At 37.0% G+C, this 24,556-nt stretch overlaps 1 protein-coding gene across 4 annotated transcripts in view; it reads right to left on the bottom strand.

The window, feature by feature from the left end:
- The window catches only part of Kcnh7 (potassium voltage-gated channel subfamily H member 7), a 450,850-nt gene that overhangs the window by 101,830 nt on the left and 324,464 nt on the right, over positions 1-24,556 (bottom strand). For 2 of the 4 annotated variants that reach the window (XM_051167116.1, XM_051167117.1), the window contains exons 5-7: positions 23,558-23,578; positions 23,114-23,137; positions 15,204-15,418 (exon numbers count right to left, since the gene is read on the bottom strand). In XM_051167116.1, coding sequence (XP_051023073.1) covers positions 15,204-15,418; positions 23,114-23,137; positions 23,558-23,578 — 260 coding nt within the window. The remainder of the gene's footprint in view (positions 1-15,203; positions 15,419-23,113; positions 23,138-23,557; positions 23,579-24,556) is intronic. The other 2 variants (XM_051167119.1, XM_051167118.1) reach the window with 2 other exon arrangements.

The raw sequence follows: 24,556 nt of genomic DNA, 5'->3' as shown, positions 1-24,556 counted from the left end.
GATGTGTGGCATTTCCTACAGCTACTGAGACCTTGGGATATTAAATTGTTCCAGAAGTTGGTTCTAAACTTTACAGATTAATCTAGAGTCTTTCCTTTCTATACGAATAGACATATGTTTAGAACAGTTTTCAATACAAATTTTAACATCTGTGCTGGATGTTTTCAGGGACATATTCTGAATGCTTAGTGCCAACTGAATGTAATTACAACCCAGCTATTAGCAAGTTAATTTTTACCTGTTGTAACTGAAAATTCTTGGAACTGTTATGTACCGGTAATTGTGTTCTGGATTTATTCTCGGGGGCTGAGGATGGAGATGGGATCTTAATTAATAAGGAATTAAGTTTCCATAAGCTAAAGAAATGAAAGTAGAATGTTATAGAGTGAATGACAACTTCTCATCTGCGATCTCAAAATTTCATTCTTGAATTTTGTATTTCCTTCAATCAGCTAAGTTAATATTTCTAGTGGGTGAGAAACAGATGTGTATATTAAACTCTAATTTATTTATATGGTGTGGAGTGATTCTCTACTTGGCAGTGAGATGTGACAGAAAAGATCACTGAATGGGAAAGGAGAAAGGAGCTGAGAAATCTGCTTCATGGCTTCTTTCCTTGAACTTAAACAGAAAGCTGTTTGGGTTTCAAATGGAAAAGGACCTCCAAGGAGGGATGGCATCCAGTCCATTTGTGACTCTCTTCCTCTCTTCCGGAGTGATCCTAGGGAGCACTTTTGCTTCTAATGCACATTCGGTTTTAGGATGACACTCTGGATATTATGAACACCATCAGTAGCCTATTTATATTTATATTCATTGTAGATAACCAAATATAAATTGTAATATTGACTTCTTCTTTTCCATACTACTTGGTTGAAGCCTTATTCCCGTCTTCATAACTGTTGATTAGAATGAGAATATATGACAAATAAAACTAATAATTAAAAAGTCAGGTTACAGAACATACATTAAATACAAAGCTATAATTGACAAGTAGAGAGTATCATTAGTTTTCAACCACTTTCAAGTAATGGGTTGAGTTGACCAGCAAGAAGTCATACTCATGTTTTGGCAGTGAACCTATATTCCTGCCTTACATTCAGCTGACTTTGTACTGAATTCTCTCATCCACTTTGCCAATTTACTAAAACTAAAAGCAGTACAGCATCTATGAAGAGGCATTCGTTCCACTTTGCTAACAGAAACAGGGGCAAAGAGAGTTAGTAATATCTGATGAGAGGGAGAGAGGAAAGAAGGGAGGGATGGGAAATAGGGGAGGGGAGAATGGATTTTTAAGGACTTTTCATGAAAAATGGTGATAGTTCTAGGCATAACTTACAAACGACAGGGTACCTCTCTAAAGCAGTCTGCTTCAGCTCACATCTGGGAGTCAAAGAAGGTGCACCGGTGTTTTCTATTGCATTCATTTTAATTCTGCTTTGGATTCTGTTCACTCAATATGACTCAGTTTTAGTGCTATGTCCTAAAAATTAAGGGCTTGCTACTGATGTATATGGATTTGTCATGTGGACTGCACTTCAAATGAAACAAAATCCACGGACACAAAGGATTAGATGTGGGCAAAGGCTATTTTGCCTTTTATCCTTCTGCCACATTGGAAAATAAATGGATGACCAACAAAAGAGGAGAGGACGCAAACTGGAGTAGAAAATAACTCATACCACAATCTGTCCACCTCTCCCAGGACTATTCAAGCAACACTTTTAGTACCGCTGCCGCCAACCCTTATCATTGAAGTGGACAGAGAAGGAAGGGATTATCTCTCTGGCCTCTGAAGTCAGCATGTCAGCTTTCACCATGGTCCTCCCATAAAGAGGTTTAGACTCTGGTTCCTTTATCATTACTCTGTATCACATAGTTCTTTCTCTTTCTACTTAACATATTCTAAAGAAGTAGGTTTTAACAAGCACACATGTTCTTGTAAGAGGAATATTTAAAACAGAAAAGGAATGTTCTTTATCAATGTGGAGAATATGAGATTGCTGTCTTGGGGAAGACGCGTCTGAGAACAGGCACAGGCAAACCATCCCTAATGAGGAATGCTTCTTAGAGGGGCCGGTGGTCCCAAGTGCTCTGAAGCCACCTCTAGAAATCAAGTGAGCCTATGCATAGGGTTACTGAAATCAGAAAAAAAGATGTACATTTTTATCTTTATTCAAAGATGTTATAAGAAAAACATCATATGATTGTGTGGCTCATATTCTTCCATAGAAACCATGTGTAGAGATGCAACTGTTCAAAACCAATGAAGACATACAAAGTGTAGGACTATGCCAGATCTTCTTTTCAGCCTCAACTGCAGGATGAAAGGTTGGTCTTTTTCTGAGTTTCCCAAGTTTGTCTTGTTTTAATAATGTGGAAGCGGATGTTGCAAAGAAGATAAAGATTGTTTAGAATTAACAATGTTCAGGATGCCATTACCATTAAATAACTGTAACGGAGGGAGGGGTACATGTATTAAGAGAGATGGGAGAAAAGAGAGCAGAGGAGGGGAGAGGAGGAGAGAGGACGAAGAGGTGGAGGAGGAGGAGACACACACACACACACACACACACACAGAGAGAGAGAGAGAGAGAGAGAGAGAGAGAGAGAGAGAGAGAGACAGACAGAGAGAGACAGAGACAGACAGACAGATAGACAAACAGACACACAGACAGACAGACAGACACCCAGAGAGAAAGAGAGGTAGACAGAAGGATCCCATATGATTTCATTGACACAGAAATGTCAGGGAATTCTGGGTAAGACACAAATAAAATTTCTGTGAATTTTAAATTATGGAGGTTTTTGTGGTCTCACCATTCAGTTTCCCCCTCAAAATGAGGTATTCATATTAGAAAGAAATAGAACCAGAAGGAAAACGTGCTAATGCCAAGATCAACAACAAGGCTTCCTACTTTATTTTGCTCTCCTCATTTAGATTTAGACCTATTTCTGTGGCTGTACTCACACCTTAACTCAAGGAATGGTCCATAGCCACTTAACACATTTCAAGGACTTAGACTCTGTGTGTGCAAACGCCATGTGTGCTCTAGGAAGTTCACACCTGATAATTTTTAGCTTAATCCTCATGAAACCTGAGAAACCAACTGCACTGCCTGTTCTCCTGCTTGCATTAGGTAATTCTCTTTGAACTGTTCTTGTCAAAACCCCTAGGTTACAAGGGCAACTGAGCAAAGAACTTTGCCTTTGCACTTCCTTTCTGTTCCGCGGTCTGACTTTTATCTCAAAGCTCAGGCTAACTGGAGGGTGGAAAAGGATGGAAGGAGAACTGAACATCTTGGCAGCAGATCCTAATTCTTCTTTGCCTCAGTTGCCATGGCAACCAGGCTAGTGCTATGAACTCTAAGCTAAATTATTTTTACCTGTCTCTCCTGACCACTCATATATATCCAGATTCTTTTGGATGACCCAGCTTCTAAAAGAGATGAAATTTTTTTTCTTTTCTTTTTAAGTGTGTGAATACACAAAATCAAACAGGTGGGTTAAAAAAAAAAGGTAGATATGCATGACTGCCTCACCAAAAGCTGTGACTGCTATTCAATGGTCCCTTTATCATCAAAACTGTGCATAAGTATGATTATTGAGATAAATAAAGTACCTTTGTTAAAATGGAGATAGAATATATATTAGTAAGTGATATTAGGCATATATTTATATCTAATAAAAATCGACAAAATTAATTTGTTGCTTTAAAGTTTTTTATTATATATATTAGTAAGTGATATTAGGCTTATGTATAAAAATAGACAAATGAATTTGTTGCTTTAAATTTTTTTCATACTTGTTTTTCAAATAGCCTCATTTATATCTAATGTATACATAGTATAGTAATTATTTGCTTACAAAAGACAATTGCTAATAAAACATGTAGTTTTTGTTGTAATCCTCATCATTATAAAGACTGTAGAATATATTGACTTTATGGAAAAAAGCTTGAAAAATAATCTCTTTTCTTTCATCTCAAAGCTTTGAATTAACTCAGTGGCAAAAGCAAAGCATTGCTTTTATTTTTGTAGCAGCAATAGCACCTAACACTAGTTTACACTCAATAAGTACTCACAGCTGCAGAATCTCTATCCAGTGTGCTTTTTGCTTTCTTGTAAAGTCCAGATATATTTTCATTTCAATCTGCATTTATACAAGTACTCTATAAACCATGCCCAGAATATGTGAAAGATATTGGATAGGGATTTCTGTTTTGCTTAGCCAAAGTTGGTGACATTCTATAAATAACAAAAGATAATGGATGCAAAACAAACGTCATATCAATTGGCAGTATTCAGAAGCAATTTTTCCTCCTGTGTTGCATTTCAAATTTAATTTGTAATTTTTTGTTTATTTGCTATTTCTGGCAGCTCAAGATGATCTGTTCAGTTCTATTTAAGCTTACATGATATTTACATAAGTTTTGATACAAAATGCAGTTATAAAAACACATTAATCATGAGACAGAAGTATTGTGATTCTTTTGTAACTTCAAAAATGAAAAATCATTTGTTAAATAGTGTTTGGAAATTAGACTCTTTAGTTAAGTGTAATTTTAACAGCACTATTGAAAATAATGCTAAGTACATAATCATTTTGTATTTTGTGTAGTTTTTTATGATTAAAAAAATTCTATCATTGATGAAAGTTTAGCATTTATCTGTTTTAAGGGAATATGTCAACTGTGTTAAGAAAATTTGATGGCTAATCATAAGATGATAATTTTAAATATTGGCCAGCAATATAAAATTGATGTTAATTAATGTTAAAATTCTTCCGTTATAAGTACTAGCCTATAAATAGTTGCTGTGAAGTTACGGTTTGACAATGAAAATATCATGAATAAATTTGCATTGTGTAAATTTCAATAAAAAGTGAAACGTTATCATCTTTGAATTCTTATTTGTGTCAAGAACATCACTGTCACTTCCCTTTTCTGGTAACTGTAGCACACAAACTGAAGCCCAATCTCCACAGTCCTCATGTAATCTTAGCATAAACAGATGGACATGAACTTCAACAAGTGATGATGGAAATGAAGCTCCTTTGTCAAGATATGCTAAAGACTAAGAGAAAATATCCAATGATCTCTTCCTGTTTCTGCCACCTTACTTCTCTGAGTACTTAAAGTCGTTCTGAGTATGACACTCAACCAAACATAAGGATACGTTTCAAGTATATCCAATTGCTGAGACGATTTCTGAGCAGTTCAGCATCCAAATGGATAGTTAGTAGAATAATATAGTGGAAATTTTGCTTTCTTTAACAACTCAGTTATGTTGTGTAGCTATGTTTTTGTTTTAATCCCGAGTGTGAGATGTGGGACTGCCTTAGTTTATCCACAGCTGATAATTGCCTCATGCAGCTCAGAGAGGGCTTTGGCTTTTTCCAGCTGGAGATAGTTTAATTCTGAGGACTTGGAGAGGGTTATATATATGAGTGCCCAGAGAGAGAAGTGGAAGGCTTTCAGGAGATGGACAGAGGAGGAAGAAGACTGCTTGCTTGTCCTTATGTGTTTGCCATTGCTGGACTGCTAGATATACTAACAACAGAGACTGGTATTTTCCCAAAGAACCCAATGATCCTAACCAGCCAGAACTAAGTCTAAGGAGGTCTGCATCCCCTTTCCCTTCTAACCTTCTTTCTCCCCTATCTAGGGTTGAGCTGTTTGAAAGGAGGTACAAGTCTAAGGAACTCCAAATAAAATAGAGTTTAAAAGTAGTGCCTACAGTGGAGTGTAGCTTATGACTTAAGGCCTTCAGTTTTGGAGCTAGGTGACTTTGGGTGGAAAAGGGACACCTTTCACTGTGTGTCCACACAATTTGTTTCATTTTGCTTATGAAATGGGTATAACAATACTACCAGCTAGTTATAATGTAGACTTAACTTGGTAAGGCCATAACAATTTATGAGTCTCTTGAACAGCAGTTGATCACTGTCAGCTCTTATTAAATTTACTATAATTCTATTTTCAAGCCAATAACATACTTATAGTGAGTGCTAAACATTAGAAATCTATTTTGGAGCTACACAATTTTTTAAGGACATTGAAAGTTCAATTCTCAACTTCATATGGAAAAACAAAAAAGCCAGAATAACTAAAGAAATCTTGTACAGTAAAAGATCCTCTGGAGGAATCTCCATAACTGATCTCAAGCTGTACTATAAAGCAACAGTAATTTAAAACAGCATGGTACTGGCATAACAATAGGCTGGTTGATCAGTGGAATTGAATCGAAGACCCAGAAATGAATCCACACACATATGGCTACTTGATTTTTGACGAAGAAGCCAAATCTATTCAATGGAAAAAGGATAGCATCTTCAACAAATAGTGCTGGTCTAACCAGATGCCTACATGTAAAAAAATGCAATTAGATCCATATTTGTCACCATGCACAAAACTCAAGTCCAAGTGAATCAAAGACCTCAACATAAAACCAGATACACTAAACTGCTTAGAAGAAAAAGTGGGGAAGATCCTGGAACACACTGGCATAGGAGACAACTTCCTGAACAGAACACCAACAGCCCAGGCCTTAAGTTCAACAATTAATAAATGGGACCTCATGAGGCTGAGAAGTTTCTATAAGGCAGGAGACACTGCCAACAAAAGAAAGCAACAGCCTACAGATTGGGAAAAGATTTTCACCAACCCTACTTCTGACAAAGGTCTAATATCCAAAATATATAAAGAACTCAAGAAATTAAACATCACCAAGCCAAATAACCCAATTGAGAAATGGGGCTCAGAACTAAACAGAATTCTCAACAGAGGAATATGGAATGGCTGAGAAACACTTAAAGAAATGTTCAACATCTTTAATCATCAGGAAAATGCAAATCAAAAAAACTCTGAGATTCCATCTTACACCTATCAGAATGGCTAAGATAAAAAACTCAAGTGACACCACATGCTGGCGAGGATGTGGAGAGAAGGGAACACTCCTTCATTGCTGGTGGGAATGGAAACTAGTACAACCACTTTGGAAATCTATCTGGTGCTATCTCAGAGAACTGGGAATAAGGCTTCCTCAAGACCCAGCTATTCCATTCCTTGGAATATACCCAGAAGATGCTCCAGCACACAACAGGAGCATTTGCTCAACCATGTTCATAGCAGCCTTATTCATAATAGCCAGAACCTGGAAACAGCCTAAGTGTCCATCAGTAGAAGAATGGATAAAGAAACTGTGGTACATTTACACTATGGAATACTACTCAGCTATTCAAAACAAGGAATTCCTGAAATTTGTGGACAAATGGATTGAACCAGAAATGATTGTAATGAGTGAGCTAATCCAGAAGCAGAAAGAGTCAAATGGTATATACTCACTTATATCAGGACACTTGCCCAAGGGGCATGTCCCATGAAAGTCTTCACTCACCAGGAAAGTGGGTCAGAGGGGAGGACATCCTATTGGGACTCTATGTGAGAGAAGCAAGGGAGAATGGGAAAATAGAAGGATCCAGAGGGTCCTAGAAACCTACAAGTAGAACATTATGATGGGCAGATCTGGGCCCAGGGGTCCCGCTCAAACTATGGTACCAGCCAAAGCCAATACATGCAGTAAACTTTGAACCCCTACCCAGTTCTATCCAATGGACAGGGCATTCTCCACAGTTGAGTGGAGAGTGGGGACTGACTTTCACATGAACTCTGGTGCCCCATATTTGACCATGTCCCCTGGATAAGGAGGCCTGGCAGCACTCAGAGGAAGGGTAGCAGGCTACCAAGAAGAGACTTGATACCCTATGAGAATATACAGGGGGAGGAGGTCCCCCTCAGTCACAGTCATAGGGGAGGGGAGTAAGGATAAAATGGGAGGGAGGGAGGAATGAGAAGATACAAGAGATGAGATAACAATTGAGATGTAATATCAATAAATTAATAAAATATATTTAAAAAAGAAATCTATTTTAGCTTAAAGTATACATACATTATTTGAAGATTATAAAGATTTTTGCTTTGTATTGTTTTCCTTTGAGATGAGGGTCTCTCTACATAGCTGTGGTTGTCCTGGAATCACTCTGTAGATCAGGCTAGCTTTGAATTCACAGAGATCCACTGGCTGCCCTGTAACTTTCTATATATACCAGGATGGTCTGTAACTCACAAAGATCTGTCTGCCTTTGCCTCCCCAGTGCTGGGATTGAAGGCCTGTGCCTGGCAATTGTATGGACTTTTAAACATGAATAAATTTCTTTATTGAGACCTAAATCTTTTTGTGATTACTTATGTCTAATTTTCTTGAACATTTTTTTTTTCTCAGCACATCTAGAAGAAAAATCTTGTAATAAGATTTCATCTGTTCTATAGATGACCATGTCCTCATTATTTAGGCAGCATCTTGTACCTTATTTTCTGATAACATCTATGGGGATCTTCACTAAACTCATCAAAATTCTTTATAAACAACAGATAATTTGACCAATATTTAGTTGAAGGGGAGTGGAGACTCCCTTTTGTTTCTGAAAGTGATATTACAGCATTTATCACATTTGCTCTTGTCAGTGGTGTTATTGGTTAGTGGTTATTGTTAGTGGTTCTGCAACTAGTTCATAATACCCTCTGCTGTCATACCAGGCATTATTCCCTTGTAGAATTCTATTGCATGTCTTAGCATTATACCATTGATTCTGGGTATGTTCTGGAATGCAGGCAGCATTTAACACATTCTTATTTTATATCCAGTTCAGTATCAGTGCTACTGTTAATTTGAATGCTTGTCTTCATACTTGTAAGGAACCACTGCTATTTGGTTCTCCTTAATCTGAGTTCCTTTGACTTCACTTGGTTTGTTTTCATCAAAGAGATATGTTTTTATTAAAAGGATGATCACAACACCCTCTTGGGCTTATCTGGGTCCTTCTTACAGGGAATCATATGGATTCTGGAAGATAGAAGGCATTTACCACATGTGAGCATTAAGAGAAGCAGGGGAGTCTGAAGAACTTGTTTTCCTTAGGTATGAGGAAAATCAAGAAGAAGAAATCTTGGCCAAGAAACAGGATGAGTATAGTCTGAGCCTTTACTCTCAGCTGTGGCATATGTTATGCTAAGCACTAGTGACACTAGAAATCAATTGCCATTTTTAGTTTCCTCCTTACAGGTGTCAAAATCCAGATTCATATTCCAAAACATGAGAAACTTTTCAAGCTTCATAACTAGGCAAACAGGCTACATTACTTAATTATCATCCCTGAGTCTCAACACTGGGAAGATTTCCTTTCCTAGAACTCTTTTATCTTGTCTGTGCCTGAAATATAATTTTTGGAGCTGCCTTGTAATCCCTATGTAATCTACTTCTCTGCTTCCCTCATTTCTCCAAGGTAAATACACTTCCTATAAATCTAAATTTCCAGGATGTCACATTGTATATGTCTCAGTAAATTCTTGTTGAATGAGTAAATAGCTGTATGAAAGAATGGATAATTGAGTCACCAACAATAGGCTCTCTCCTGCAAAGAAACCCATCTGGAAAGAAAAAAAAAATCTAGCCATTTAATTCTAATTCAATGTGTACAAGAGACTGGAAGACAAAACAGGAAGAGAAGATATTGGTTGTTTTTATTTATGCCTCATTCTGGTGATGCCTGGCTCTATTGTTGGCATGTTAAAGAATGTCTAAAACTCACTGCTGAGCTACTAGTGAACAAATGCTTGGCGTCTCTGAAGAAAACACCTTATGCAATTCTATTAATATGTAAGACTTGGCAAAAAAGGTCAATTGCCCCAAACATATATGTTGATAATCTCTTGACATAGACTGTCTCCAAGATTAACTAAGAAAATAAAGTTTTAGATATTATCAAGTTAATTTTAGTGATATGAAGACAAAACATACTGTGTCAAAGGAATATGTATTTTTCAAAGTTATTTTTTTTTTATGTTTGGGGAAAAAACTTTATTCTTTTGTCTGCATATTTATGTGTGTCTGTTGACATGCCTGTGTGTGGATGCACATCCATGTGTGTGCACATGTGTGTGCATATGGAGAATAGAGGATAATTGGTTATGAAACTTCCCAAACACCAGGATGCTCTTAGAGACATAGGATGATCTTAGAGTACTTTAATGGAATATTAGATTTTATATTGGCAGGTAATTTATTTGTATTTGATCATTGTCTTCTTTACTTTGACATGCAGACAATAAAAATTTGTTATTATGTGCCAATGTACAACTGTTCCAGATCAGGGCCATTGCCACCCTGAGTCGTTGGTTCCAAAACTTTTTTGCATCCACCAGAAGTTTATATTACAAAATGTGGTCCTTTATAAGCAGGCTCCAATGTTAACTACCTAACTCCTTTAGAAACTCATGCCTGATCTTGTGTTGGGGAAAGCTGTAGAGGGAGAAGTGGGTACTCCAACATATTTGGGAAGATGTAGTACTCAAATGCATTGAATAATAAGCATTTGATATGTTTGGACGGCTTTTATATAAAATACTGGTAATTGGATAGCATATAAACAATACGAATTTATTCTATTTTATTTTTTTTTAATGCTGAAGGCTGAGAAGTCCAGGATCATGTCACTGGCAAATTTGGTGCCTGATGAAGGCACCAACATCTCTGCATGATTATTGACAGAATGGAACCAGGAAGTTATTTTATAGTGTGTAAACTATTTTATGAGGGCTACACACTGATGACCTAATCAATTGTGGAGAAATTTTAATCCAGGAATATGACTTCTCTGGCAATGGATAAAATCCAAAGGCCTAGCTCTATGTGATCTTGCTGGAATACAGACATGCCCTTAGTACACATCTTTAATCTGTCTGTCTGGAATACACACCTTTAATCCCTCTGGCTGGAATTTAGTACATACCTTTACTCCTAAACAATGATGTCTAATTGAGGGGCAGACAAAGTGACAAGCCAAATTCATATGTGACAGAATGAGTCAAAGATAGAATATGCCGAACCTCACAAGGCAGTGAGAAAGAGAGGTTACTTAAGAGCAGCTCAGAGATTCATGGAAACAGAACATCAGAGTTTGGGAGTACAATACAGTTCAGTGCAGTTGAATTGAATGCACCTGAGTTTGTGGACTTCAGTTCCTGGAGTTGAGAGGCTGTTTTTCCAAGCAAACCAATTAGGTGAGAAGCCAATTTGAATCAGTCAGCTTGGAGAAGAGGTTTGAGCCAGAGCAGTTGAGTTGAACAAGTCAGCCAGAGTTCAGAAAGAGCTAGAAAGGGTAAACTTATTCAGCAGTAAGTCTCAGAGGCTGAAAACGTTGTAGGCCTAGGTTAGCAGATGGAGGCTGGAAGCTGATTCTTTCAAGGTCATTAACTGCAGAAGGTTAGATTGAATGGAGTCTAGAAGCTTCTTGGACTAGGACTAGGGATAGTTAGAAATTCTCTGGGCACAGCCTAAACCATGTGTTTGTAAAGCTTTGCTATGGCTCCCATCTTGAGAGAAAATCAAAACAATATTTGCAATCATCTCTCAGAATTCTCATTTCCTAACTACAAAAGTTCTGTGTGTGTGTGTGTGTGTGTGTGTGTGTGTGTGTGTGTGTGTGTGTGTGTGTGTGTTTAGGTACTTGTGCTGCCCTTAACCTGGTCAGGGAATTTTCTCTTTTTCCAAAAAAGGCTTTTCTTTTCTTTTTAATTACGCATAAATATGGGATGTAAGGAGGCATATACATAACATACAGTGCTCATGGAGGGCAGTAGAAAATCTGGAACCCCTGGAGCTGGAGTTTCAGGTGGTTGTATGTCACCTGAATAAGGTGCTATGAGCCAAACTCAGGTTCTCTGGAAGAGCACTATATACCCGTAACTGTTGAGTCATTTCTTTAACCCCCCCCCCAAATGCTTCTTAGTCACAGTCAGTAGAGGCTACTTAAGAGACTATGCATATTCAAAGGGATAAGAACAAATAATGAGGATGCCATATCACCCCCAATCCCCAATGTCTCTGGGGACACTGTGGAAAAAGTGTACAGAAAGAATGTAAGAGCTGGAGGGTGGAGAGGATATGAGAAGAGAGCCTGTGGATGTGATGCAGTTCTTGTACAGTTGAATTCACAGCTGCTGTGGTGATCTGCTTGGATCAAGATCAGCTTGAACTGAACAGCAATTGGTAGCTGATGGCTATTGGAGAAGGGACAGTCACTTTTTAGATGTGGCCACTGGTACATTGCCCATGGCCCTTTGGGTTTCCTCATACCCATGAAAATGTGGGCAGTATTGAATGGACGATGATAATCATAGTAAATGAAGGTTGGAGGCATTGGGAAGGTCCCACTGGAATTGGAGAGGGTATGGGGTGGGTATGGGTATAGTCAAGGTATATAGTGCATAAAAGCTTCAATAAATAGAATATTCTTAAATTTTTATTTACTGTTATTGCATAACTATATATATATGTATATATGGCGCGCACGCGCACACACACACACACACACACACACACATATATCACACACATGCCACAGCAACACATGGAGCTCTTGCGACAACATCATGGATTATGGAGATCAAATTCAAGATGTCTTGCTCAAGCACTTATGCAGGAGGATGAACCAGATCACCAACCCATAATTAATCTTTAAAAAAAATGTAAAGTCTACCAAAATTAAAAAAAGGGTAAAAATACTGTAATGTTGAAACCAATATCATAACAATATGGAACCAAATATATAAGCCACAGGGATTTACAAGATGAGGCATCAGATCTTAAATAATGTGAAATGCTTGATGGCGTATGTTTTTGATAGCACTTTACCAACTCACCTATAAAAAAAAAAAGATTAGTAAAGAATTATCTAGAAGGGAAACTTTCCAGTCTCGGTTTTACCAGAGTTAGGAATCCACAATGGACTTTTGTGCTTCAGTAGCTTCGTCTTTGCTGTTTTTCTTATATGAGCATCCCCCTTTCCTTGATATTTCTTTCCTCTGTTCCTTCATCCCAACCTCCCTGCTTTCCCTTCTTTCCTGTAGCAGACCTTTGTTCTAGGATGTGCTGAGAGTGTGGCTAAAGGGAGCCTTCCCATATAGAGAGAGGAAGGAGAGTCATAAAAAAACCATGAATAGACATTGGAATGAACACATTCCTTAATATATACTTAGCACCAGGAGGAACACTTTCCAAATATAATTACAGTCATCTTACATCAAATATGAGGTTTGTTTGTTTTGCTTTGCTTTTAGACAGGCTCCCACTCTGTCGTGTTGGCTGGCATGGAACTCAAAGAGATCTATATGCCTCTGCCTACTGTTACTGGGATTAAAGGCATTCACCATCTCACCTGACCAACTCTTGAGAAGTTTTCCAGCCCTTAACCTTGCCTTATTCTCACTCAAGCAATTCTTCTTCATTCCATGTCTTAGAATAACAGACAAGAGTTAAATTTAAGCTTGTTTGATTCTGACATTAAATGTCATATAGCTTGATAAACAACCTTTGAGAACCAGTTTCAGTGTTCCATTTGACTCTTAATTTCTTCTCTGATCAGTCTTGCTTTAAAGCACAAGTACATCTTCCATAAACTGTGTTTCTGGATTCTTTACTAACAGGCATTTTCACTAACAGAATCACATACTATGTATATATCTGGATATATCTCCATTACACTAGGATGAAAAAAAAGTCCTAAAACAGGTGCCATCTTGGATCCATACTAGCTTCCCTCTTTTCTGGAAGTGTGGACTGATTCAGTGTTTTAGGATTGGGTTCCTTGTGGTAAATTCATACGTAGTAGCTTGGAGCTCAAGGTGTTAATTTGTCTTGTTTGACCAAGAAGGAATGCCATGAAGATATTATCTTAAATTCTAAAGTTCGTTCTTCTTTTGTGATGAGAAGATTTAGAAACATCGATTGTTCAAATATTCATGCCTGACCACAGATGACTTGAAATGTATTTGTGAAGTTCTACACTACTTGTTGGCCAGTCTTTCTCATGCTTGCTGGGCTATTCCCCCAACTTCATCTACTCATATTCCCTGCATATTTATGCCCATAATATTGATAATATCTCTTCTTAAGTCTCTTAATTTCTGTATATCTACCTATTAGACACTACTTATTAAGGGATTTTTAAGAGATAGATAAAAATTGCAAGGCAAATTCAAAGCTACCAAAATGATGTCAGCACAATATGAATAATAATAGATATTTATTTAATGCTATAATATTGACTTTAGTTATGCTAGTTAAGGAGAAAAAAGATCAATATTAGTGCCCTTCATTACCATACAAACATGAATGCACATCCTAGAGATGCTATCACAAATGACAAGCCTATTTTCTCATCTATAACAAATACAGGATAGTCACTTTTAACCATAGTAAATGCATCGTGTTGTCATATGTATTTCATCTTATACAAGTAGGAGGTTTTATGACCTGTGGTAATTACAATTCAGAAAAAGTCTTATTAATTCAAAAGTTCCAGTGTGTAGAATAGGGGTTTGGGATCAAATTTACCTTTTTATTGTGGGATCTTTATACAAGACTTCCTGGGCAAATATACTAACTAAATTGTTTGTAGAGGAATTGTATGCTTGACAAGTTTTAGAGCCATGAATCCCTAAGATTGTAAGAGCACTGTAAGCAAAACTAGGCACTGCTTATGTGGGTATTTTGATGTAATAAGTACAAATCATCTTCATTTATTCTTTGAGGCAAGATTTTTGGATAGTGACTCTTTATTGTTCTTCAGGTCTCAAGGTTTATGTGAAAAATGATAAAGTATTGTTGCTGTGAGATGCATGGCTTCACTCTAACATTTCATCATCTCAGACTGCTCTCCGTCCCATAAGCTTGCATATGGCTCAGGTTAGTGAACTAAGTGCAAATGGAGAGATCACAGTTCAGAGTAAATCCCAATTAGATTTCTAAGGTTTCCAATACACACACACCCACTACACTTCTTTAAAAATGCTTTTTAATGTAAGGGTCGGCGGCAAGTCAATAAACGTTTAAGCATAATGAATGGCAGGGTAATTACCTCTGAGCAATAAGCAATACCTCATTAGTTCAGTTTTGCTCAATCTAGTAACAGACAAAAATCATTGTAGCTAGCTTTGTTAATCTGGTTCTCTAGGAGTTTTTCCAATATCTCAAGATATTGAGATTAGCATCTTACCATTATTCATCAGAGATAAAATATGCTCCAATAATCCAGAAAATGCCCATGCCCTAGCAGCTGAAATTTACAGTAAAATGATGTCTTACCTGGGTTACTTTCTCTGTTACATTGTGCGTCCGTTCTTTGACCTTGGGTGCAATAATAGTTTTATCTGAAGAAGGAGGAGATGCATTCTTTTTTTCAGTTTTGACATCTGAAAAATTCAGAGTGAGCTGAGGAATCTTGTTAATGGTGCTGTACTTGTTCAGGTTTGAATCCGACGTGGATCCCAGCAGGCTTGACTTGATATGATTAAAAGGTCCTAGAGAAATTGAAAAGTATTTGTAAAACTAGTATCAGAAGCAATAGAAAAAAATAAAAATGATGGTCCTGAATGCCTTTCTAATTATCCATGACCGGTGTGAGTCCTTGACTAAATGCTGTCCGTTTATATGTGAACACCTTTTGCCACACAGAAGGACACGTGAGAATCAGAGGGAAATTTTTGGTACTAGAAGTGAATATGTCAGCTTTTGCTGTGAACTGGTTTCTTTCATTAAGGAAAGGAAGGGAAAAACAAAACAAACAGAGTGCCATTTTTCCATGGCTGTATTAGTTAGATTCTACATTACATATTGGCCATGGAGTCTGTTTCCCATTCCAGTGTGACTTAGGGAAGCACTGGCCAGGTTAAAGTCATGTTGGTCTTGAAACTATGAATGTTTCATTTCCATGGCCCTGGTTTAAGCTACTCTCTTCCATGTGTCACTGAGAAGTGATAAGTCAATTGCTTTGTTCTGATCTTCTATGAGCTATGTGAAATGATCCACGGGGTTTCTACAAGATTTATATGTAAAGGAGGTTGAAGATGACAAAGTATATAGTGTGTGTGTGTGTGTGTGTGTGTGTGTGTGTGTGTCTGTTAGTGTGTGAGTGTGTGTTTGTGTGTGCAGTAGGTGTGTATGAATATCTGTGAGTGTGGTGTGTTTTATGAGTGTGTGTGGTATGTATGAATGTGTGAGATTGTGAGTGTGTGCATGTGCACGCACATGCCTGCCTCTTACTCTGTTGGAACCTTCAGGATTCTCTTTGGGAATCTCGAAATCTTGGGTTTTTTTTTTCAGCTAATTTTTCTTAAATAGAACAATTCTGTAACTAGACTACACAAGAACATTGCTATGGCAAACACAGCCTAAATAGAAACAACCATGGTTAGGAAACAGAGCATGTCTAGGTTGGTTGGAAGCTCCCAATCACTGTCAACATTCTGTTCTTACAAACACAACTGGGAAGAGGGGCAAGCTCTCTGGTTCCCTTGAGGAGCCTAGCCAATGCCACCATTTTTAGGGATGAATCTATCATGTCCTGTTTGTGGTGTCAAGATATTGTCTGGAGTTTTTATATGCTGGGTTTATTGCTTATTCCATGTTATCACTTTTAAAACATAGCCTCATGAAGAATTGTTTAAAATTTCTAAGAGCATGAGTGTTTCCCGGAGTATTTTGGACTGAGAGAACAGGGTAGAAGAGTCCTTTTTAGTTGCTCCTGTCCATGTTGCTTTCTGAAACTTGCTCTACACCATCATCCTCTTGTATTTTCTATCAGTGCTGCAGGCTACTGCCTGAAGCAAGAAGGTCTCAGAGCTATCAAGGACTAGAAAGAAGTGATCCTAGGACTTTTCTCTTCTCCTGGACAAGACATATATTTCGTGATGCCCACTATATTATACTGGCCCTGGGCACGGAAATGTTGACTCAGGTCTATCTTCGAAGAGCCATAAAATTAAAATATGACTCATAGTAAGGTGGTGGACATAGAAAATGGAAAAATGATGAATATTATATTAAATTATGACCTTAAAAATTATAATAAAAAATGTGGACATGATAGTGCACGCCTTTAGTCCCAGCATTTGGGAGGCAGAGGCAGGTAGACTTTTGTGAGTTGGAAGCAAGCTAGGTTTACGTAATGAATCCAGGCCAGAGAGGGGTATATTGTGAAACATTATATCAAAAGAAAAAATAAGTGACTCTTGGACTGTATTTTGGATTCAAATAATTAAACCAAATCAGGTCTAACATAATGCTGAGAACAATACCCACCATTTCAATAATCCAGTTATTATTATGTAAGATAGAAACACTGTTTTTGTTCCAGAAATTTATATTGTTTGAGTTACAAAATCTGAAGTGAGTGAAAATGTTTGTAGTTAACAAGTATTGCCGTTCTTGAGTTGCTTTTCTCCACTGGATGAACTTCCCACATTGAGGGCCTAGCCCATTTGCACAAAGTACACCATGAAGTGTTCTTATGCATGTACTCATTTAAATAAAGATATTGTCTTCTATTTATATAATAGGGATTGAAACAGGACCCAAGTGACATTGGATTATTCAAATCTTCTAATAGAAATGTTATTTTTCATACCCTTGTCGAAGTGTCCACCTTCTGTTCTTACTTATTTTTATAATATTTTTCAGATGAGCCTTTTCCTGTTTTGTATGTTCTTTGCATACATTTTTTTGGCATGTTTGTTAAAGTTGCTAACACATGCTAGGACTTCAGATAACTTAGACATTATTGTCTTTCTCTTAACTGCAATGCCAAATTTCATTTCTCTGGATAATTTATCGGTGTGTAGGGATATGAATAAGAGTCACAGGTGGTGACATTTCAGCAGACAGTGAAATTGTATTAAAATCATTAAAGTCCACCTTTTAACTTTGAATTTATTTCTGGAACACTCTTCTGTATGTTATATTTCTGTAGAAAATCATCCACATAGCTGATTTAGAATGTTAGTAGGCAGGCAAACATGTTAATGTAATTTTATTACCCTATGGCTAGTTCTGGTCACTCCATAGAATTAACTATAGATATGGCCACCAGCTCTGAAATATTGCCCCCAAGGGACATTTATCAGGGTACCTTTTGGTTTTCATAATGATAGAAAAATTCCAGTACAACAGTTCTTATTGTCACTTTGACAACCTGTTGTATGCGATCTAAGTGGCACTCATATAGTCAAAATGCTTGTAATAGGGGATGGAGAAATGGCTCAGTGGTTAAGAGTACTGCCTGCTCTTCGAAAGCACCCTGGTTCAATTCCCAGCACCCATATGGAAGCTCACAACTGTCTGTAACTCCAAGATCTGACAGCCTCACACTAATGCACATAAATTAAAAATTTAAATAAAAATATTTTAAAATGCTTGTAATGATCTGAATATCTAATGTGCTCCCAGTAAAAGCGTCAGCATATATTTTGTAGGGTTGCAGTAATATTAACTTTCCAGAGCTACACCTATGATGAATATGGGAGATTATACACTGCCTCAATGTCCTCACATAATTGTATTAGAGGATGTCATTATTTTGACATTGTGGCATTTGAGTGGGTAACACAAAATCTCAGAGTTGTGGTGATAGTCTGTCTGTGTATACACCTGCTGCATGTAAATATGTAAAATAAAGAATGCTTCCGTGGACGTCTCTACCAATGGTTGTTCACTATTTTTAATTTTAAAAATGAATTACGTGTGTGTGTGTGTGTGTGTGTGTGTGTGTGTTCTTGTAAGGTGAGGGGATCCAGCTCTGTCCAGCACTCTTATGCTGTGAGCTCCTTTACCTCCAGGTTCATCTTGCCAGCATCACATCTCATTCTTATTAAAGCACATGGTTTGCAAGAGAGTTGTCAGCATAAAGATAAGATATATCTTAACATTTAGTGATGTCTATCTTCTAATGCTATTGCATTTTGTTATATACAGAAGCATTTTGAAAGAATGTTTAATGGGAAGGACAGTTCACATCTGAGAGTATCACACTTCCTAAGTTTCCTTTCCAGGGATCTAGGCTTATTATTGAGTATTTAATACAGTTATAATTTTTGTTAAATCCCAATTTATTATCATTAATATGACTGTTCTACTTTCCTGCTTTTATATGGGATGTATAATTGTTTCATTGGTTTCTTGAAAGGCAACATTTTTTACTGAGAATATTGAATTACATCCTCAGTATATTTATATTCAAACCCTTGAATAGTAATACACATATTATTCGATTATAAACTGCTTTGCCTTTGTGAATTTTTTATATTAAAGTTAGAGGGTCTTGCTATAGTTTTAGAAATGGTTAACTATCTCTGAACTCCATTTCAGGAAAATCAAGTGAATAAAACAAAATGCTTGCTGAGAAAAAGATTATCTGGTCTGGTAGACATGACCCACTGTTTGATAAATGTTTTTACTAACATGTGCTCTGAACTTGCAACCTCTTTATAGTTCTTATTTTAGTATCTCTCATTTAATACTGAAAAATAAAAACCAACCTCCTACACAATAATTTCAGCTTGTTTTGGATTTTTAGTGTGAAAGAGTTAATGAAAACTTTCTTTTGAATGAATATGTTCAATTAGTTCAGCATAACAGTATATTTAAAATAATCTGTGTGCCCCACTCAGATACTGCACTCTAAATGTATTTTCTCAGATAAAACAAAGTGCACTGCTCGTCTTTCTCCTGACTTTGAGTCAAATTTTACACATAGACGTCTTTTAGATTCTGCAAAAAACATCATAGTGCTCATAGATTTCTCTGAAGTCTATACAAATTCCAATGGGATAAATTCCCAAACTAAGCTGACAGGCTATGAGGCCAAAGGATATGAATCAAAGACCAGAAATCAAAACGCAAGTTTTCCTACCTCCTAGGTCTACATTCAGAGAGGCCTTGCTGAGGGCTTAGAGGTGATGGGCAGCCTCCCTGACAATGATCATGAACGGATGGGGTTGGGGATTCTAATGAAAGAAAGGAGATCATCCTGAAAGATAAGGTAAATTAATTTAAAGAGAAGGAGCAAGCAGAAATAAAGGGATACGATAGATTCCATTGAAGGGAATATAAGGCTCAAAAGTGTACTAGGAGACTGGCGTCCTCTGAGGGAGAGTTGCAAAGGGATAGCGATGTGAGTGTGCAGCCTGTGATCAGAAGATGGGGAGCAGGTGATCAAGTAGACGACGCCAACAGTCGGGGGAACTGTAATACAAGTATCTGATGATATTATAAAATAACTAAGAAGACTTAAACACTTGAAATATATATTTTGAGACTATTTATGTTTGTCAGGAGTAAGAAAATGTTTTATTTATTATTGTTGCTGTTTGTGGTGGTGGTGCTGGTGGTGGTGGTTGTGTGTGTGCGCGCGTGCACATGTCACATGTATTTATGGGCACAAATACCAAGGCATGTGCATATGGGCATTTTAGGACAATTTCATAGAATTGGTTCTCTTGTTACATGGTTATCATGGTTTCTTGGAATCAAACTCCAGTTGTAAGGTTTGTATTTTCAGGCAGCATGGGCCTTAACTTTGCTGTCTTGTTGGGCCTGCACATTATTTCTTATGACATGACATCAAGTTTATTATGCTAAATTTAATGAAAAGGATTACTAAGGCACATTAACATTAGAGAAAATGCCAATGTAGCATTAACAATGAAGCTTTGCCAAGGAAGCCTGTGAGTAAGCAGGGTCCGGAAAGTGTTGTAGCTCTCAGAAAAAAGGCCTGAGAAGTTCTCATGTAGTTATTTGGATCCAGTAGCCACAAATTTCTTTCCATTGCATGACATATAATTTGCCAAAGCAAACTGTCACTACTAAGAATCAATTTGCAAATTCAAATAAGGTCATAGGCTTCTGTGTAATGGACAATAGAGCAGATGAGAAATAAGGTCTGAAGATCTCTCTCTTTCTCTCTCTGTGTCTGCTCTGTCTCTCTGTCTCTGTCTCTGCCTCCTTCCCTCCCTCCCTCCCTCCCCTAACCCTCCCTCCCTCTTTCCTCTCTCTTTCTGGCTACAGTGGAGTTGAATTCTCTTAGTGACCTTGATAACAGTTTGGTTTTTGATTCACGAAGAGGTCATGGGTTAGTTGGAAGGTGGTAAACATGAACTAGAAATCGTGGGTCTAAAACACAGTATAGGGCCACACTTTATCAGTAACTTAAATAGGATGCGAGGAATAAACATTGTACCTGTGAGTTAGAATGCCTGACAGATAAACAAACCACTGGGTGTGAGGTGGTTTGTGAGTGACTAAAGTAGCATTAGAAATCCTTTTCATGTTCTAGAAATATTGCCTTAAATTACATTTTCTATAGTATTATGCAATTTGTCTGAAATAGCTTTCCTTCACCTTCAAGAGTCACAGTTCCTAAAATAACACTTAACTGTTGTTTAAGGTGTCCAAATGCTAACAGAACTAATTGAAGAGAAACAGAATTGATCTGAAGAAAAAGGTTGGATGGAAGTTATTTACTTTTGGTAGAAAAGTCTGAACACTGATTTACTGTCTTTCATTGGTGAGATTTTATGCTTAGAGTTCTAGCTGCCAGAAAACATATCTCTGTCCACTGGGGACAGATGGAAGGAGGAAGGATTTAGGCTAGTGCTAGTTCTTATGAAGTGGGAATTAAAACAGACTTCCCAAGATAGTTAACGTATGGCTTTTTCTGAAAATACAGATGTCTGTCCTCCTTGTACAGAGGAATTAATCAGAGCCTGAGATTTAAGCGGAGCAATCAGACAATACGTAAAGCCTTCATCTGCACTACGAGGTTATTCATGTGTTTCGTAGGGTGAGCCTCAATTGTAACAACACTTTTGTCTTCAAATAGTATATTTTTCATGTAGTTACTTTTATTTATTAAGGCTTAGAGTCAGCAGTGATCTATTATTTTGTGACTAGGTTTGATGGATCATTCTGTATCTGTAGCTTTATGAAAATTGTAATTGTGAAACTGATGTGTGTTGAAATATATGCACACTCATACATAAAACAAGCTTCAATCAGATGATTCTGATATCTGTTTCAAAATAGATAGGTTATGAATAAAGCCTGGTTTAGTGTAATAGCTAATGTAATTGAAGTAAAATAACTTTATTTTTGACCTACAGATGAACTGGTGGTAGGTCCTTTCTCCCTTCCTTCCTCCTTTTCCTTGGGCCTCATGCTCCTCTCGTTCTTTGAGTGCTTGGGACCTGATCAGAGCTCACACGTGCAAGCACTCTATCTATCACTGAATTATAGTCACATCTTTGGGCCACTAGTTTGGGTCTAGCCTAATTTTCTACCTACTTAAAAAAACTAGATTCATTTTTCACTTTAGTTTTAAAAAATCACTGGAAAAATCTATGTCTATTCCTTTATTAACCCTGAGCATTAGTACTTCCAAGAAACAAGGATGCAGAATGTCTGTATATCTTTTTGAGGATTTATTCTGATTTTTAGGTAAAACTACCACCTGCAACTAGAATTAGTTTGATCCCTTTTAAACATCACAATGGACAGACCAAGAACAGAGTGACCATGTGGATAAAACCCCATCATGCTCCTGGAGGTCTTCTGCACAGACCTTCTTTGGAGTGCTTATGGAATTATAGGAAAGGCAAGGGAAAAAATATCCCACAATCTCATTTATTTCTAAATTATTCTGGGATGCTGAACGCATAACATCGATAGTCGCCAGCCTTATTCATTCATCATTAACAACAGCTCAAATTAATTAGGGAACCAACTAAGAAGTCAGCACATCAAACTGCACAGTGGTCAGAGTACCAGGGACATGAAGAAGAGGCCAAGACAGTAAGTTCTGAGTAACGATTGTAACTGGTGGAGACATGTTCATGCAACATACATGCATAAAATGGATCACTGTCACCATTTACACACCCAGGGCAGCATACATGGCAAAAAAAAAAAATCAAGCCAAAAATTTGATCCTTGCATCTACTGTGATCATCAAAAATGAATTGGATATATATATATATATATCTCCAAATCCATATTTATTCAGAATATCTCACATTATGATATTATCCTGTGGTAAATGTAAACCATGACAGTCATTAGAACAATATAGAATACAATTTAAAATGATTAAAATAGAACAGAGGAAAAATAGAAAATGACTCTCATGCAAGTACAGTATACTACTACAGTAAGCTTAAAAACCATACCCCCTGCCATCCAGGAACGTGAAACTAGTTTTAAGGAAACAAAAGAGGAACAAGTGAAGTGACGCTGTTACAGAGCTCTTTGATCATTTTATTTAACCTTGTACTCAAGAAAAACAAATGCCCCGAAACAGCTTATGTGCTTCTTTTACATTGGAATATATTCATCTTGATACTTGTTTCTTTCCAAATATTCATGAAATGTTCACTGTCAATCTTACATTCCTTGGTTCAGGACAGAAAGGTGTTCATCATCACTTTGATGGCACAGCAGAGAAAGTCATCATGTCTCCAGCAAAACCAAGGCATGATGTCTCCGTCAGGCACCTGGACTAGCTGAGGGCAGCATGGAGATGTGGCATCAACAGGGCATACAGCAGGCAAGTTAACATGCCAAGTAAAGGGCACTTTAAGCATCAGATGGTGAAATTTGAGTTTATACATTACCTTTGACATTGCGACCATTGTCTGTTTTGAGCATATAAGGATAAAAGAGAGAGAAATATAAAAAAGAAGACTAAAATTATGTTAAGTACACCAAACTAGCTTAGTAGAAACAATCAGAGAGTCCAGGAGTAAATATAGAAAATGTATTTTTGATTGAAGTCAATATTATGAACCATTAACAAGCAAAGTGCACAAACTATCAGCCATAATAAATACTGTAAATAAGTGAAATACTCACATCACTTAATTTAAATAGTTGTTAGTTACATATTTTATAATTATAGCGTGTGGGGGAAAGATCTGCACATTTGCTGGCAATTGTGGTAACTTACAACCTTGTCAAAAGTCAATTTTGATGTTTCCTCAACTTTAACTTGCAACAACTCAAAGGAAAACCATTTTGCAAGTCAAATATTTTATATATAATTGAATCTTAGTATGTTAATGTGGAAAAAGTTTCTGAGACAATGGATTACTAAGCCAATTTGGATAATTTATAACAATTTTATTAACTGTCCCCTTACCCTCAACTGTACTTTATTGGGTCCTATAAAAATACCAAGCAGTGATTAAGGAGTCATTCCTAGGCAAAAATAATTGAGAGATATCAATGAAAGACTTTAATGTAAAGAAAGAGTTTGCATTTTTACTATGCAGCATAAAACCTAGAATTTTTATGAATTTATTTATATTAAAACTGGTTGTTTTCAAATCTTGGCATAGTTTTCAGATTTATTTTGGTAGTAGAGATCTAAGTGTTTCCTATGTGGTACTGAAAATATGTATTAATATGTACTACCACCTTCAAAATCCTCAAGCTTAAAATAAACGAAGTAATAATAAACTATTCAAAAATACACAAGATTGCTGGGCAGTGGTAGTGCACACCTTCAATTCCAGCACTCACGAGTCAGAGGCTGGCAGGTTTCTTTGAGTTTGAGGTCAGCCTGTTCTACGGAGGCATTCCAGAGCAGCCAAGGTTACACACACACACACACA

This window comes from Acomys russatus, chromosome 24 (assembly GCF_903995435.1).
Source record: "Acomys russatus chromosome 24, mAcoRus1.1, whole genome shotgun sequence".
Lineage (NCBI taxonomy): Eukaryota > Metazoa > Chordata > Mammalia > Rodentia > Muridae > Acomys > Acomys russatus.
This window is presented reverse-complemented; position numbering and strand designations above follow the sequence as displayed.